General features: G+C 42.4%; 1 protein-coding gene across 8 annotated transcripts in view; it reads right to left on the bottom strand.

Annotated features, from left to right (window-relative positions):
- Positions 1–13354, bottom strand: part of Ehmt1 (euchromatic histone lysine methyltransferase 1) — a 137898-nt gene that overhangs the window by 70836 nt on the left and 53708 nt on the right. For 5 of the 8 annotated variants that reach the window (XM_051166800.1, XM_051166803.1, XM_051166799.1 and 2 more), the window contains exons 5-6: positions 7035–7192; positions 6599–6787 (exon numbers count right to left, since the gene is read on the bottom strand). In XM_051166800.1, coding sequence (XP_051022757.1) covers positions 6599–6787; positions 7035–7192 — 347 coding nt within the window. The remainder of the gene's footprint in view (positions 1–6598; positions 6788–7034; positions 7193–13354) is intronic. The other 3 variants (XM_051166804.1, XM_051166801.1, XM_051166802.1) reach the window with 2 other exon arrangements.

Raw genomic sequence — 13354 nt, forward strand, 5'->3', positions numbered from 1 at the left:
AGATGGCTCAGTGGATAATAGCACTGGCTGCTCTTCCAGAGGTCCTGAGTTCAATTCCCAGCAACCACATGGTGGCTCACGACCATCTATAATGAGATCTGGTGCCCTCTTCTCATGTACAGGCATACATGTAGGCAGAACACTGTCTATGTAATAAATAAATACATCTTTTTTTTTAAAAATGCTGCTTAACAATTAGATATATGCCACATGTAAGTGGCATGGTAGCGCACACCTATAATTCCAGTGCTCTGATAGGCAGAGACAGTGGATCTCTGTGAGTTTGAGGCCAGCCTGGTCTCCAAAGTGAGTCCAGGTTAGCAAAGGCTACATAGAGAAACCCTGTCTTTTTTTTTTAAAGAAGAAGAAGAAGAAAAAGAAAAAAAAAAAAAAAAAAAAGGCACAAGTTGAAACCTGAAGGCAAAGGGAGAGTAAAGAGCACTAGTACCAGTTGCTTGTCGGGTAGTGGTGGCACACACCTTTAATCCCAGCACTCAAGTGGCAGAGGCAGAACAATCTATTTGAGTTTGAGGCCAGCCTAGTCTACAGAATTCCAGGACAGCCAACATTGCACAGAAAAACACACCGGTCTTGAACAATACCAACCACCACCCAGCCCCGGAAAAATGCCACAAAAACCAAAACCAACAACAAAGAGAGTGCTAGTTGCCAAACAGTAAATTAGAAATAAGGAAGCAGAGTGTAATGCTGTGAGAGCCTGTGTTCTGTAGCAGAGGGCACTGCCCTTAGTATATGTAAATTAGAAATAAGGAAGCAGAGTGTGATGCCATGAGAGCCTGTGCTCTGTAGCAGAGGGCGCTGTCCTTAGTACATGAACAGCAAGAGACAGCTGCGGTCGGCAGGGCCAGCTCCCCAGCTCACAGGAAGACACTCCACTGCTGTGGCCAGCGGTGCCTTCTATGAGCTTCTATTCCACACAGCTAGATGAGAACATAAGTCTTCATGGCTCACAGTAGAACATGACAGTGTACTGACTACATAGACAAGGATCATTTCTCAATCAAAGAACTTTTACAAAATAGAGAAAAGACAGGCAATCTAATAAACAAATGGCTGATACTTGATCAGGGTCTTCACAAAAGAAACCATCTGTTGTAGTTTGAATAAGAATGACCTCCATAGGCTCATAGGTTTGAATGCTCAGTCACCAGGGAGTAGCACTATTGAAAAGAACTAGAAGGTATGGCCTTGTTGGAGAAAGTGTGTCACTGGAAGTGGGCTTTTGGACCTGCACACTGCTTGCTACCGCCAGCCCCTCCCACCACTCCCACAGCAGCCTTGGAAACCCCAAGGGAGGGATCTCTCGCTCTCTTCTCCCTCCCTTTATTACAAAACCTGGCCTCATTGAAAGCCCAAAACAACCAGACAAATGATCCCCAAATATCTAAACTCTGTCCTAAGTCCCAAAGTCTCTGATCTCTAAAGTTCTACTTCCCAACTCTTGAAAATCTTTTCTGGTTTCTTTACTCTCAAAAACTAAATCCAAACCAAACAAACAAATCTTGAGATTATGCTATAAACTCTTACCTTTGTATAATTTGCTTATTGGGTATGATGCTTAAAAATCTAAGTTCAGAGGTCATGGCAGCACATGCCTTTAATCCCAGCACTCGGGAGGCAGAGGCAGGAGGATCTCTGTGAGTTTGAGGCCAGCCTGGTGTACAAAACTAGTCCAGGACAGCCAAGACTACACAGAGAAACCCTGTCTCGAAGAAAGAAAGAAAGAAAGAAAGAAAGAAAGAAAGAAAGAAAGAAAGAAAGAAAGAAAGAAAGAAAGAAAGAGAGAGAAAGAGAGAAAGAAAGGGAGAAAGAAAGGAAGGAAGAAAGGAAGGAAGAAATGAATGAATCTAACTAAGTTCTATTCTTGTATGTGCATATATGTGCCAATCACATAGCTTACAATCTGTCATGTGACTCTACCATCTTAATATGACTACATGATATAAAGCAACAATTCTGAAAATTCTTAGTCCTAATGAACTTTCTGTTTATTATTTTTATCTCCTTTTAGACTAAGAAAGCAACAAGTCTCATCTTCAATTGGTGTGAATTTTTATAGAAATTCAAAGTTATATTTTTATAACATGCTATATACATAATTCAACCCTGGTTCAAAATATTCCTTAAATGAAGGCCTATTCAAATAAACAAGTGACTTTAAAGGGTATGTCTAACTACTTATGCCTTTACTAGTTCTTGGATGCATGAATGAATGAATGCTGTTTCTCCTGCCACCAGCTGCATCAAGGTTCAACTCCAGGCTTCCTGGCCAACAGACTTGATACTACAAAATCAAATGTAATTTTAAAGTTATTGTATAATGTTCTACTGTATTGCTGACTCTGAAAATGGCTGACAATGTTAGAACTTGGTTATTACGCTCTACTTTCACTCTCAAAGGGTTAAAAACCACTGCCTTAAAATGTTTATCTTTGTTTTGCTAATGTTACTTTAGCCTTGTTACATTGGCTTTAGATGTCTATGGACATTTTGCAAGCTAAATCACAAAGGAAACTGTTATACTCTCTCTTAACAGGGATGAAACCTAAAGTCCTAGTCTTTGGTGACTAAGAAATGCAACTTACCTGTCACTCATCTTATAAATGATCAAATACTTTAACATGTCCAGAAATATATTTGAAGTCATGTTAAGAACCAATGTGATTGATTGCAAGATTAAGCTTTATTTAGACTCCTACACATGCTTTCAAAGTTGAACAGAAAGTAACTGGAAACAAGCAAAGTTTGCCTATTTAAATCTATTTACAATAGATGTGGTCCTCAAATGCTTATCTGCAGAATATGACACAATTATTGATCATTACATTCTGTTTTATGTCTGCAAAGTGTAGTTTAAAGCATATAACAAAAGACAGACAAAGTTTAACTCCAATATGCTAACCCTGAAGCTTGTCAGACACCTGCTGAACATGGCATTAAATACAACACAGACTCCCAAACCCTAACAGTAACTCCCCAACCAAGCTCTCCGAAAGACAACTTCAGCCGCAACTGTGGTACTCTAACCACTACACAAGCACCCCCGATGCCTCGCCTGCTGCCAGGGCCCAGCCTAAGCTGTGGAGAAACTGAACATCTGGAGAGTTGTTGTCTCACATCACTGAAAATGAGGTGAGGTCAGTCTCTCTCATCTTCTTCCACAGAAAAAGCCTCTCATCCTCTGTGCCTAATGGCCACACTGTCTCTGTCCACATTGCCATAAAGCCACAGGAGCCTGGGACAGTTGTCTAGGCAGTGAACTATGGATTGACTAGTCACCTCTGTCATTTTAATTGATACATAGATTCACCTAGGTGACAATGTATCCTTCTCAGGTCTCTGATCACACTGAAGATAAGCTAATGGTAGCTTGACCACTAAAAAACAAGTAATTCCCTCCTGATCGCAAAGTAATCCATTAGCTAATTAATATTACTGACCACCAGATCTCATATTTGAAAAGGCAAACAGGTTTACCTTACTCACAGATTTCATGTTAAATAGGCTTCAGATACCTTCTCGGTCCTCTTCACGTGTAAAAACCAGCCCTTAAGCCTCATTATCCAAGAGATGCTACCACTAGGTCTAGACACAATCTACTTTGTTACCAGACTCAAAAGGGTCTCGGATATAACCTCTTACCATTCCTTTAGCCAACAGTGACTGCTCCCAGCAGTCTCATCCCGTCTCATGGTATATAGGAAAAAAGCTTAAGGATATTGACATTTAAGTTGTGAGGGCCTAAGAAAGTATTTTAGGGCCTAAGAAGCTGCCTTATGGTTAACAAGTACAAGTGAAAATCTAGGTTGTTATAACAAGGGGATGCTTCAGAATCCTTCCTGTTGCTATGCTACTGTGGTTTAAGACTGTTCAGAGCTTTAACATTAATCAGTAGAGCTCTGATTTATTAATCTCACTCTGGTTTAAAAAAAAAAAGAAAATCCAAGACCCAGTGATGCATGTCTACGGCCTTCTTGTACAGTGCATGTTTCACTGCAGACTACAAACAGTGGTGACGCCAACATGTCTAAGATGCATCTTTGTAAAATTAAAAAGGATTCTTGTAAGCTAAAGGGAATCCACTCAAATCCACTTCTCAGGTCAAATGGACTCCAGGTAAGTGCAACCTGAGTTTCCCACCTATCGCCTATTCCAGAGGGTTGGATTCCTCTCCTTTTCCCTACTTTGGGAACCCCTGTCCCCAACTACCAACACGATAGGTCCCAAAGTTTCAAATGTGCACCAAAAGAGAATTTTCTGTCTAACCTACTTAAATCTGTCCAGTAGCCTGTCAGGTCCAGGACAGCACTGAATCAGCGAGCTACCCACAGGTGCTCCAGTCTAACCTCACAGGCTTGCAGTGGGCTGGACCTGCACTTTCCCTCCTAGCTGCAGATGTTCTTAAAGATCCTGGACAGCAGCAAAGCAAAACAGCTGGCTCTCCCAGGAGTGCACCAGCCTACCCCAACTCCATTCTCTTAGGATCCCCTAAGAGACTCCCAAATCCTAACAGTAACTCCCCAAGCTCTCCGAAAGATAACTTCAGCCCTCAATTGTGGTACACTAACCAAAGATGTCTTTGCCCCCAAGTCAGAAGGAAACAGTCATTTTTTAAAACAACATATTCATTCCTGCCTCACCACCCCATCCTAGTTCCTTAGTTTTTCAATTAAACAAAAAGGGAGGAATGTTATGTTGGTGTGCAGGCAATTCAACATGCCAGCCCTCAGGGGCCTTTAGAGTCCTGACAATATCCTATGTCACCACCTAGCCAGGTGTGCAGAAGATAAGAACCCTCTGGCCACCCAGCGGGCTCTCTCTGTCCTCCTATGCTCTCTCACTGTCTCTCTTTCTCTCTCTTTACCCTCAGGCCTCACTCAGGCCTCGTTCCTCTCCCCTTCTCTTCTCTCAAATAAATCTCCTTATACCAGATATATTGTGTGGCATCTTATAACACTAACCATCTGAAATTGTAAGCAAGCCCCAATTAAATGCTTGCTTTCATCACAGTTGCCGTGGTCATGGTGTATCTGCACAGCAATAGAACAGTGACTAAGTTAGCATCCAAGTGGAAAACAAACATAAAGAACAGCACTCAATCTTCTGAAAATCAGGAAAATGTACACTAAAACTATAATGTTCTAGCACTATGTACTCCCTGACTGGATAGTGGTGACGAGCCTGCACAGCAGACAGGTTACTCAGAACCTACAACCCTCTTCACACTTGTCTAGCAGTGTCTGTGGATTAATAGGAACAGTGACTGACTCCCAGGCTGCATAAAGAAATTCCAATGCTAGGATATCGATGGGTACCCATAGGGAGCAAAACGGAGATCTAAGTAGGGATAGCATCCCATGACACAGAACCCTGACTGTACATGGTGGTCCTCAAGCACAGAGTCTAAGGATCCCTACAGTCTCTATAAGGACTACTAAGAACTAGGAGCACTTCTGTTAACTTTCCTACTGATATTTATTCCAGTAGTTCCAGGTTAAGAATGCTCAAATTATTAAAACAGTTAATTATGCACCAGTGTAAAATAACTCTCCAAGGACGCAAGAGACAGGCCACGTGTCAGCACAGGATGATAGTTCCAGTCTTACAGACCTCTTTCAGACCAGTTTCAGAGATCCCCAGGCCACCTAGATCCTACAAGAATGAAAATTTTTAAAAATCCAAATATAGTGGGTGAGATAACTATAAGGCAAGAAAATCAAACAAATAAAAAGGGCACACACTGTGTGGCTCTCCTTACAAAAGAACAGAACTAAACACAACAGCTTTAGTGCTGGCAGCCAGGCAGGAGGCATTTCTTGCCTACTTAGTTGTATGATGGGATCTGGGGATCAAACTCTTAGGCTCAATTAATACTACTGCTTCAATCCCCCGAGCATCTGGACCTACCAGTACATGCCTCATGCCTGAATTATTATTGAAAACACCAGCTGGAAGATCAGCATTGGTGGTGCTCGCCTTGAATCCCACTGCTCTGAGTTCGAGGCCAGCCAGGACTATCTACACATAGAGTTCCAAGAAAGCTCAGGCTGAGGAGATGGGGGTAGGGAGAATCATTTATCTGTACATACATTCTGTGGCTTTTCTTTGTTAATTTAGTAAGTTGAGTTAATTCCAATGAATGAATCAATCTTTTCTGATCATTACTGTTTTAGCACATAGCTGTATTTAACTACTATTAGGGATTTTAGGGGACTGTTCTCTAATAATGAGCCACAATACTTTTTTCTTCTTTATTCTTCAAAATAGTTTACATAACAAAACCACTACTGACTCGATAAGATTTACTCTAGCCTTCTTATTCTTTTGTTGGCTGACTTTTTTTTTCCCTTCCTTCTCTTGAAGACGAGGTCCTACTATGTTCTGGCAGGCCTGAAACTCACTATGTAGACCAGGCTGGCCTCGAACTCAGGGATCTCCCTGCCTCTGCTTCCTGCGTGCTGAGATTAAAGGCGTCTATCACCAGTACAAAACCGTGGCCAGAGCACTATCTGTTAGAACCTACAGTCACCTTCATGATTTCTTTCCCTAGTGCCACCACCTAAGGAGTGAGTTGTACCTTCACGGCGCGGTCAGTCTCAGACATGCTCTCTTTAGAAGTCCTGCTGTCCTCAGTGGGAAATGCAGCAGCCTGCTCAGCTCCATGGTCCTCATCATCCTCCAGCTCATCCGAGTCTTCATCTTCTGAGTCCATCTCCAAGCTCTCCCCATTGACATGCAGGGCACTATCGTCTAAGGCTTTCTCACCCTGGAACACAGCAGCGCAGAGTCCTCAGAAGTACTGTTGCCCAGTACACAAAAACTTGACTCATTGCGAACTTGCATGATAGAAGACGTAAAGGTCTGCCAGCACTAGGGGTAGAATAGCAACTAGCCCCTGGAGAAGAAGCTAGTAATAACCTCAATAAAATGTTCTTTTGGCCAAAGAAAAGACACTTTGGAACCAAGAGCACATTTCCAAAACCACGTGGCACACAAACCGCACACGCTCTTACCTTGGCGCCCACAGTGGAATGAGTTATGCTCTTAAACATCTCAATCACTGTCCTCTGCTTTAATACTTTGGTCTTTTTCTTGGGAACTAAACTATAGGTTCCCATTCTTCGTTTTTTCTTCCGAGATACTGCAGCTGCTAAAACAAAAGGCAAGCAAGCTAAAAAAAAAAAAAAAGTCAAAAGGGGACAAGAAAAGAAATGCCATTCAAATGCTTTTAGAGGTAAAATACAGGATATAACATTTATCAACAAAATCATCAGTCAACCCTGTTTCTTTAGACATGTTTCTGTCAACATCATAAACACAAGAGTATAACAGGCATTTCCTACCTGGGACAAACTGAAGGAAAAGCTGAGACACTTACAGGAAGATCAGGAACCACACAAATCATCAGAAACAAGGCCTCAAAACCTGCCTGCTAATAGTCCCCATGCCTTGACTACAGGAAGCTCTGCCCTGAACAGTCCTCTCCTTCAGCACATGCCTAAAAGGAACGTGTGCAGCAGGGAGGACCCACTGAGAAGGAAGGCCACTCACCATGGAGCGGGCCCTGGTAGCTTCCCAGGATTTAGACATCTCATTCCTAGGTGGCATCTCTGATATCCATCTTCTGGGACCTTTCCCCAACCACCCAAGCATTAAACTGAATACAGATCCCTGAAATACTGTACAGCTCATTGTAACAGTAGGCTCTGTGGGCCTGAAGTGATGTTTTTTAAAACAAAAGGTGGCGACAAGAAAATAGAAAGGGTTTGGGCGTGGTGGTGGTGGTGCACGCCTTTAATCCCAGCACTCGGGAGGCAGAGCCAAGAGGATCCCTGTTGAGTTCGAGACCAGCCTGGTCTACTGCTGGTCCAGGACAGCGAAGGCTACATGGAGAGAGAAACCCTGTCTTGAAAAAAACAAACAAAAACAAAAAAACCCCAAGAAAATAATAGAGAGGGAGTCTCAGGAACCCCAGACTCTTCTGAAAAAAAGCAGTACCAGGATGAAGACTTTACAGAAGGAGACTCTGTGAAGTTTTTTGTTTTTTATTTTTCCCCACTTTTTAATTCCAAAATCAAACATCACCACAGTAGCATAGAGTGGCCAACTGGAGGCCTGGGTAAAGGTGCATGTTTTAATTTTACAACGAAGGAAAAGAAAGAAAGGAGAACATGCCCAAGCGCATAGGTGGGTCATGTGATATGCGCGTAGCACTATCTGCACAGCCAGCAGGGAGCCGGGCTCCCTCACGGACAGAAGGCATAAACTCTAAGCACTTATTCAGTAGTATTTCATTTTTTCAGTAGTCTTTTTTTAACTCATCACAGTAACGCACAGTTAACGTAACAGACCAAGGCACTATATCTGCTCATTAATAGGATCTACGAAGCACCAGGGCATTTGTGAAAAGAAAGGCAGGCAGGAAGGGAGGGAGGGGTAACCTGTTGGAGGAGATATGTCATGGGGACAAGCTTAAAGGTTTCAAAAGCCTTAAGCCACCCCATCCCCAGTGCACCATGCTCTCTGCTTGTTTGTAGATCAGGATGTGAGTTCTCAGCTATTCCAGTGTCATTCCTACCCGTCACCAGGATCCCTATCATTATAGGAACCATAAGTCCAAAATGAATTCTACCTTATCTATAAGCTGTCTTGGTCATCGCGGTGTGTAATAGCAATAGAAACATAATTAAGAAACCCAGTAAATAACTTCTGGCACTAGCCAGCACCTCCAGAACACTTTAATATATACAAACACATATCAGGAGGAAAACACAAGCAGGGAAGGATAAGAGAAAGGTTAGGCTACTAGAATGCAGTCAGTGTGGTAGTGGGGTGGCATTGGGCTGTCAACAGGTAAAGTGCTCTCTCTGGAAGCCTGATGACCCGCGTTTTATACCCAGAAACGAGGTAAAGGTGAAAAGGTGGAAACCACCTCCACAAAGCTTTCCTGCGGCTTCCATATACACACTGGCACATATACACAACAATAAAGTATTTTTTTTTTAAATAGGGAAAAGGAGAAAGAAGGAAGAAGAGGAGAGCAGCCAGGCAAGCAGATAAGTTGGCTCCAGTTTCCAGAAAGTGAAGAAAAACAGCAGTTAGGTGCACAGGAAAACACTCTCCCTATGACCACCACAGTTGCTGTTACAACCTTCAAATGATTAGCTGCCTTAGTCAGACTTATGCCAGGCCTGGGCCTATCCCTGGAAACAGACCTCACAAAGTACTGAATCAGTCCACCTTCCTCTGGTCTGTCTGACAAGCCCATGCATACTCCATGCCTCTCTGGCCCCAACCAACCCACACAGAGCCCAAACACCCAAACACAGAACTTCCCATCTGAGTGTCCAAAGATGACAGGCCACATGGTGCAGGGGAGTTTGTCCCAGAAGGTTCAACTGCAGCAAAGCAATAATCCATAATGTCCACTTAAGACTGGAAACTCCAACTAATCTTTGGAATTAGTTCTTTTCAGGGACTATGTTTAAGAAATAAATAGCATAAGGGCTGGAGTGATGGCACTGCCTGCTCTTCCAAAGGTCCTGAGTTCAATTCCCAGCAACCACATGGTGACTCGCAACCATCTATCATGAGATCTGGTGCCTTGTTCTGGTGTGCAGGCATACATGCAGGCGAAACACTGTATACTTACTGTATACTTAATAAATGCATCAAAAAAGAAATATACAGCATAGAACATATCTTAAGTTATAGTTACTATTTCTGTGAAGAGACACCATGACCAAGGCAAGTTATGAAAGAAAGCAGTTAGCTGGGAGCTTGCCAATGGGGGGTGGAGGGGGGGTAGAGAGAGCCTATGTAGGCTTTTGAAACCTGAAAGCCTATCCTCAGTGACATGCCTCCTTCCATGAATGCCACACCTCCTAATACTCCCTACACAGCCCATGGACTGGGAACCAACTATTCAAATATATTAGCCTAAAGAAGCCATTCTCATCAAGCCAACACAGAACTTACCATCTTAGTCATCAACTGTAAAGTTCACTAACATTAAAATGGTCCCCAATTTTGAAGACCCATCCCCACATCCATCTCCACAGCTCTTTACATCTTGTAAACTAAACTCTGTTCCCAATAATAGCAACTCCATAATCTCCAGTTCCTTAGCCAACAGCATCTAATATTGACGGTACTGTCTTTATGATTTTAACTACCATATAACCCTATATAAATAAAATCATATGTTTGGCCTCTGGTAATTAGCTTGTCTCACTGCACTCAAGGTTCACCCATGCTGAACCATGCTGCAATGGCACAGCCATATGTGATGGCAACAACAAAAGTCACAAAGCCAACACAGCTGTTTGACAAAGCTCCAGGAGAGCTGAGGCAAGTAATGCAAAAACTGTGATGCGGTCTTGCACTCTTTGGCCTTGATCTCTACTTGTCACGTGCTTGGGGGGCTTTTATTATTTGAGGGTATTATTGGGGATATTGATGAAATTCTTCTTACGAATCATTGCTCCCTCCCCCAGGAACACTACTTCTAAGCTTCCCTAGGAACATCCTGACCACACCACCCCTCCTGCTTTTAAGAAGATCCCCTTACGTGGGCCTGCTTGAAGGTCTTCCTTATGTCCTGGAACTTGGGATTCACATAAATATGCCAGAGACCTCCTTATGATGTTCTGACTCAAAGACCCTCTTAACACATCTACCCATGCACTTAGGAACAAGATAAGCAAAACAAGGTAAAATTAGTAAACAATATTCGTTATAAACTAGAGAAGTTGGCAGCAGATCAAATTAAAAGCCTCTTCTATACCGACGGACAAAGAATGCTGGGGGATAAATGATAAAAGAATAAAGTCTTGGGGCTAAAGAGATGGCTTAGAAGTTAAGAGCACTGAGTGTTCAATTCCCAGAAACTACATAGTGGCTCATAACCATTTATAATGTGATCTGATGTCCTCTTCTAGTGTACAGGTGTACACGTAGGCAGAGCATTGTATACATAATAATAAATAAAATTTTTTAAAAAGACTGAAATATTAGCCGGGCATGGTGGCGCACGCCTTTAATCCCAGCACTCGGGAGGCAGAAGCAGGCGGATCGCTGTGAGTTCAAGGCCAGCCTGGTCTACAAAGTGAGTCCAGGCTGGCCAAAGCTACAGAGAAACCCTGTCTCGGAAAAAAAAAAAAAAAAAAAAAAAAAACAAAAAATCAAAAAACAAACAAACAAACAAACAACAACAAAAAAAAAAAACAAAAAAAAAAACATGACTATCTGCCCAGGCTGGCTTGGAGATTTTCTTTCTGTCTAGTGCCCTTGAAACCACAGTTACCAGCAGCCTGAGAACAGGATGTCAAGTTTTGGCAAAATACGCCCTCGAGACTTTATTGTTAAACGGTGGGTTATGAGGTTGATGAGAAAAACAATGATTATAAAGGATAATTCTGTTCTGTCCTGATTAATCAACAGTGACTAAACTTATGACCAAGCAGAAGTTAAAATATGTGCCCTGGGACAAAAATGATATGATCTATGTTTTACAACAACATGCATCTACTGCTGCCCACTGAGTTCTGTATAAACAAGACCTCTGGCTGCCGATCAGCCAGACTGCAAACTTCCTCCTGACCCCCATGCCTAGCTCACTGGCCCCTCGCCGCTCTTGCATCCACCCGTCTTCAGGCCCTGACCTCATCTGAGGCTGGACCCGGAACTGCAAAACTTGCTCCCTCTTTAAAGCAACATTCCACTGTGTGCATAGGCTACATTTTGTTTGCCACTCATATACTGATGGGTTGTCTCTACCTTTTGGCTATCGTGACGCTGCTGCTATGCATGTAGATGCGCAACTGGGTTTGAAATCCCTGATTTAAGTGCACGTAAGAGCAAAGCAGTGACTCCTGGCACAGTCAGGTAATCAAGTGTATTCCTTCTCAAGTCTCTGATGGAGTTGACGACCAGGTAGCTTAGTTTTACAATGAAGCTTAGTTGTTTAGGGGTTAAGATATTTTTAGATCTCGATAGATGTTTTAAGTTGAGAATGACAAGATGTGATGGAGATTGATTTACATTCAGAATTTTAGATGCACCGAGATAGGAAAGATGTTTTCTTCAAGGCAGTCAAATACAAATAGCCAAAACACTACGAGTTTAACATTTATATAATTCCTGACTGTGTCATGGTTCTTCTTGCTATAGGCAGTTTGTTGTATAATGTGTAGTAATATAAATGTCTATGTAAAAAATAAAAAATGTTTTTAAAAAAAGAGTAGAGCTATGGAATCCCATGGTCATACATATTCAATCTCTGCATGAGCCCCTACACTATTTTCCAAAACAGACCCATTACTTACATCCTAACCATGGAACACAAAGGTTGCAGTGACCTCTCAACACCAACACACTGCTTCTTCAACATCTCAATATGTGAGGCAATATCGTAATTTGGTTGATTTGTATTTCTGCGGAGCATGTGACTTCTGGCTGACTGTACAGAATCGTTAAAGGAATTGTCTATTCAAACTCTTGCTCCACAGGAGCGGAAGCGTTGCTTAGCAGTTAAGAACACCTACTGTTCTTCCAGAGGACATGAGTTCAATTCCCAGAATCAGCATCACACAGCTCATAACCACATGTAATTCTAGCCCCAAGGCCTTCTTCCAACTCTGTGGGCACCCACCCACACATGGCATTGACACACATATACACAAAGTTGAATACAAAGTAAAAATAGATTTCTATTATTATTAATTCCTTTCACCCAGCAGTTAAGAAAATCTGCTGTTCTTGCAGAGGGCCCAGGTTCAACTCCAAGTACCCACATAGTATGGTGGCTCAGAAACAAGTGTAACTTCAGTTCCAGGGGATCTGACACCCTCTCCTAGGCTCCATGGGCACTGCAATCACACTGTGTGACAGAGAGGGTGACAGTTTCAGTGCTGTTGCTGTTGCTCATATAATATGAAGTTTCCAAATAATTTTGCTCCATTCTATAAACAGACTTTTATTCTCTTCATGATGTCTTTTGACATATAGAGCTTTTTAATTCTCACCGTTCAATCTATCGCTATTTAATTTTTTCTTTTTTGGTTGCTTGTGGTTTTGGCACTGTATTAATCAGGGTTCTCTAGGGAAACAGAGTTGATAAAAATGAACATATGTGGGATGTGTTACTTAGATGACGTGGTCCAGCTACTCCAACACAACAGAAGGCCCTAAAACCCAGTACTTGTTCATTTCATAAGACTGGATGTCTCAGCTGGCCTTCAGTATATGCCAGACTCCCAAAGAAGTATACTCTAATGCCAATGAAGGAATAGATTGGCCAGCAGGAGAGGCAGCAAGCAGGCAAAGAAATAGA

This window comes from Acomys russatus, chromosome 24 (assembly GCF_903995435.1).
Source record: "Acomys russatus chromosome 24, mAcoRus1.1, whole genome shotgun sequence".
Lineage (NCBI taxonomy): Eukaryota > Metazoa > Chordata > Mammalia > Rodentia > Muridae > Acomys > Acomys russatus.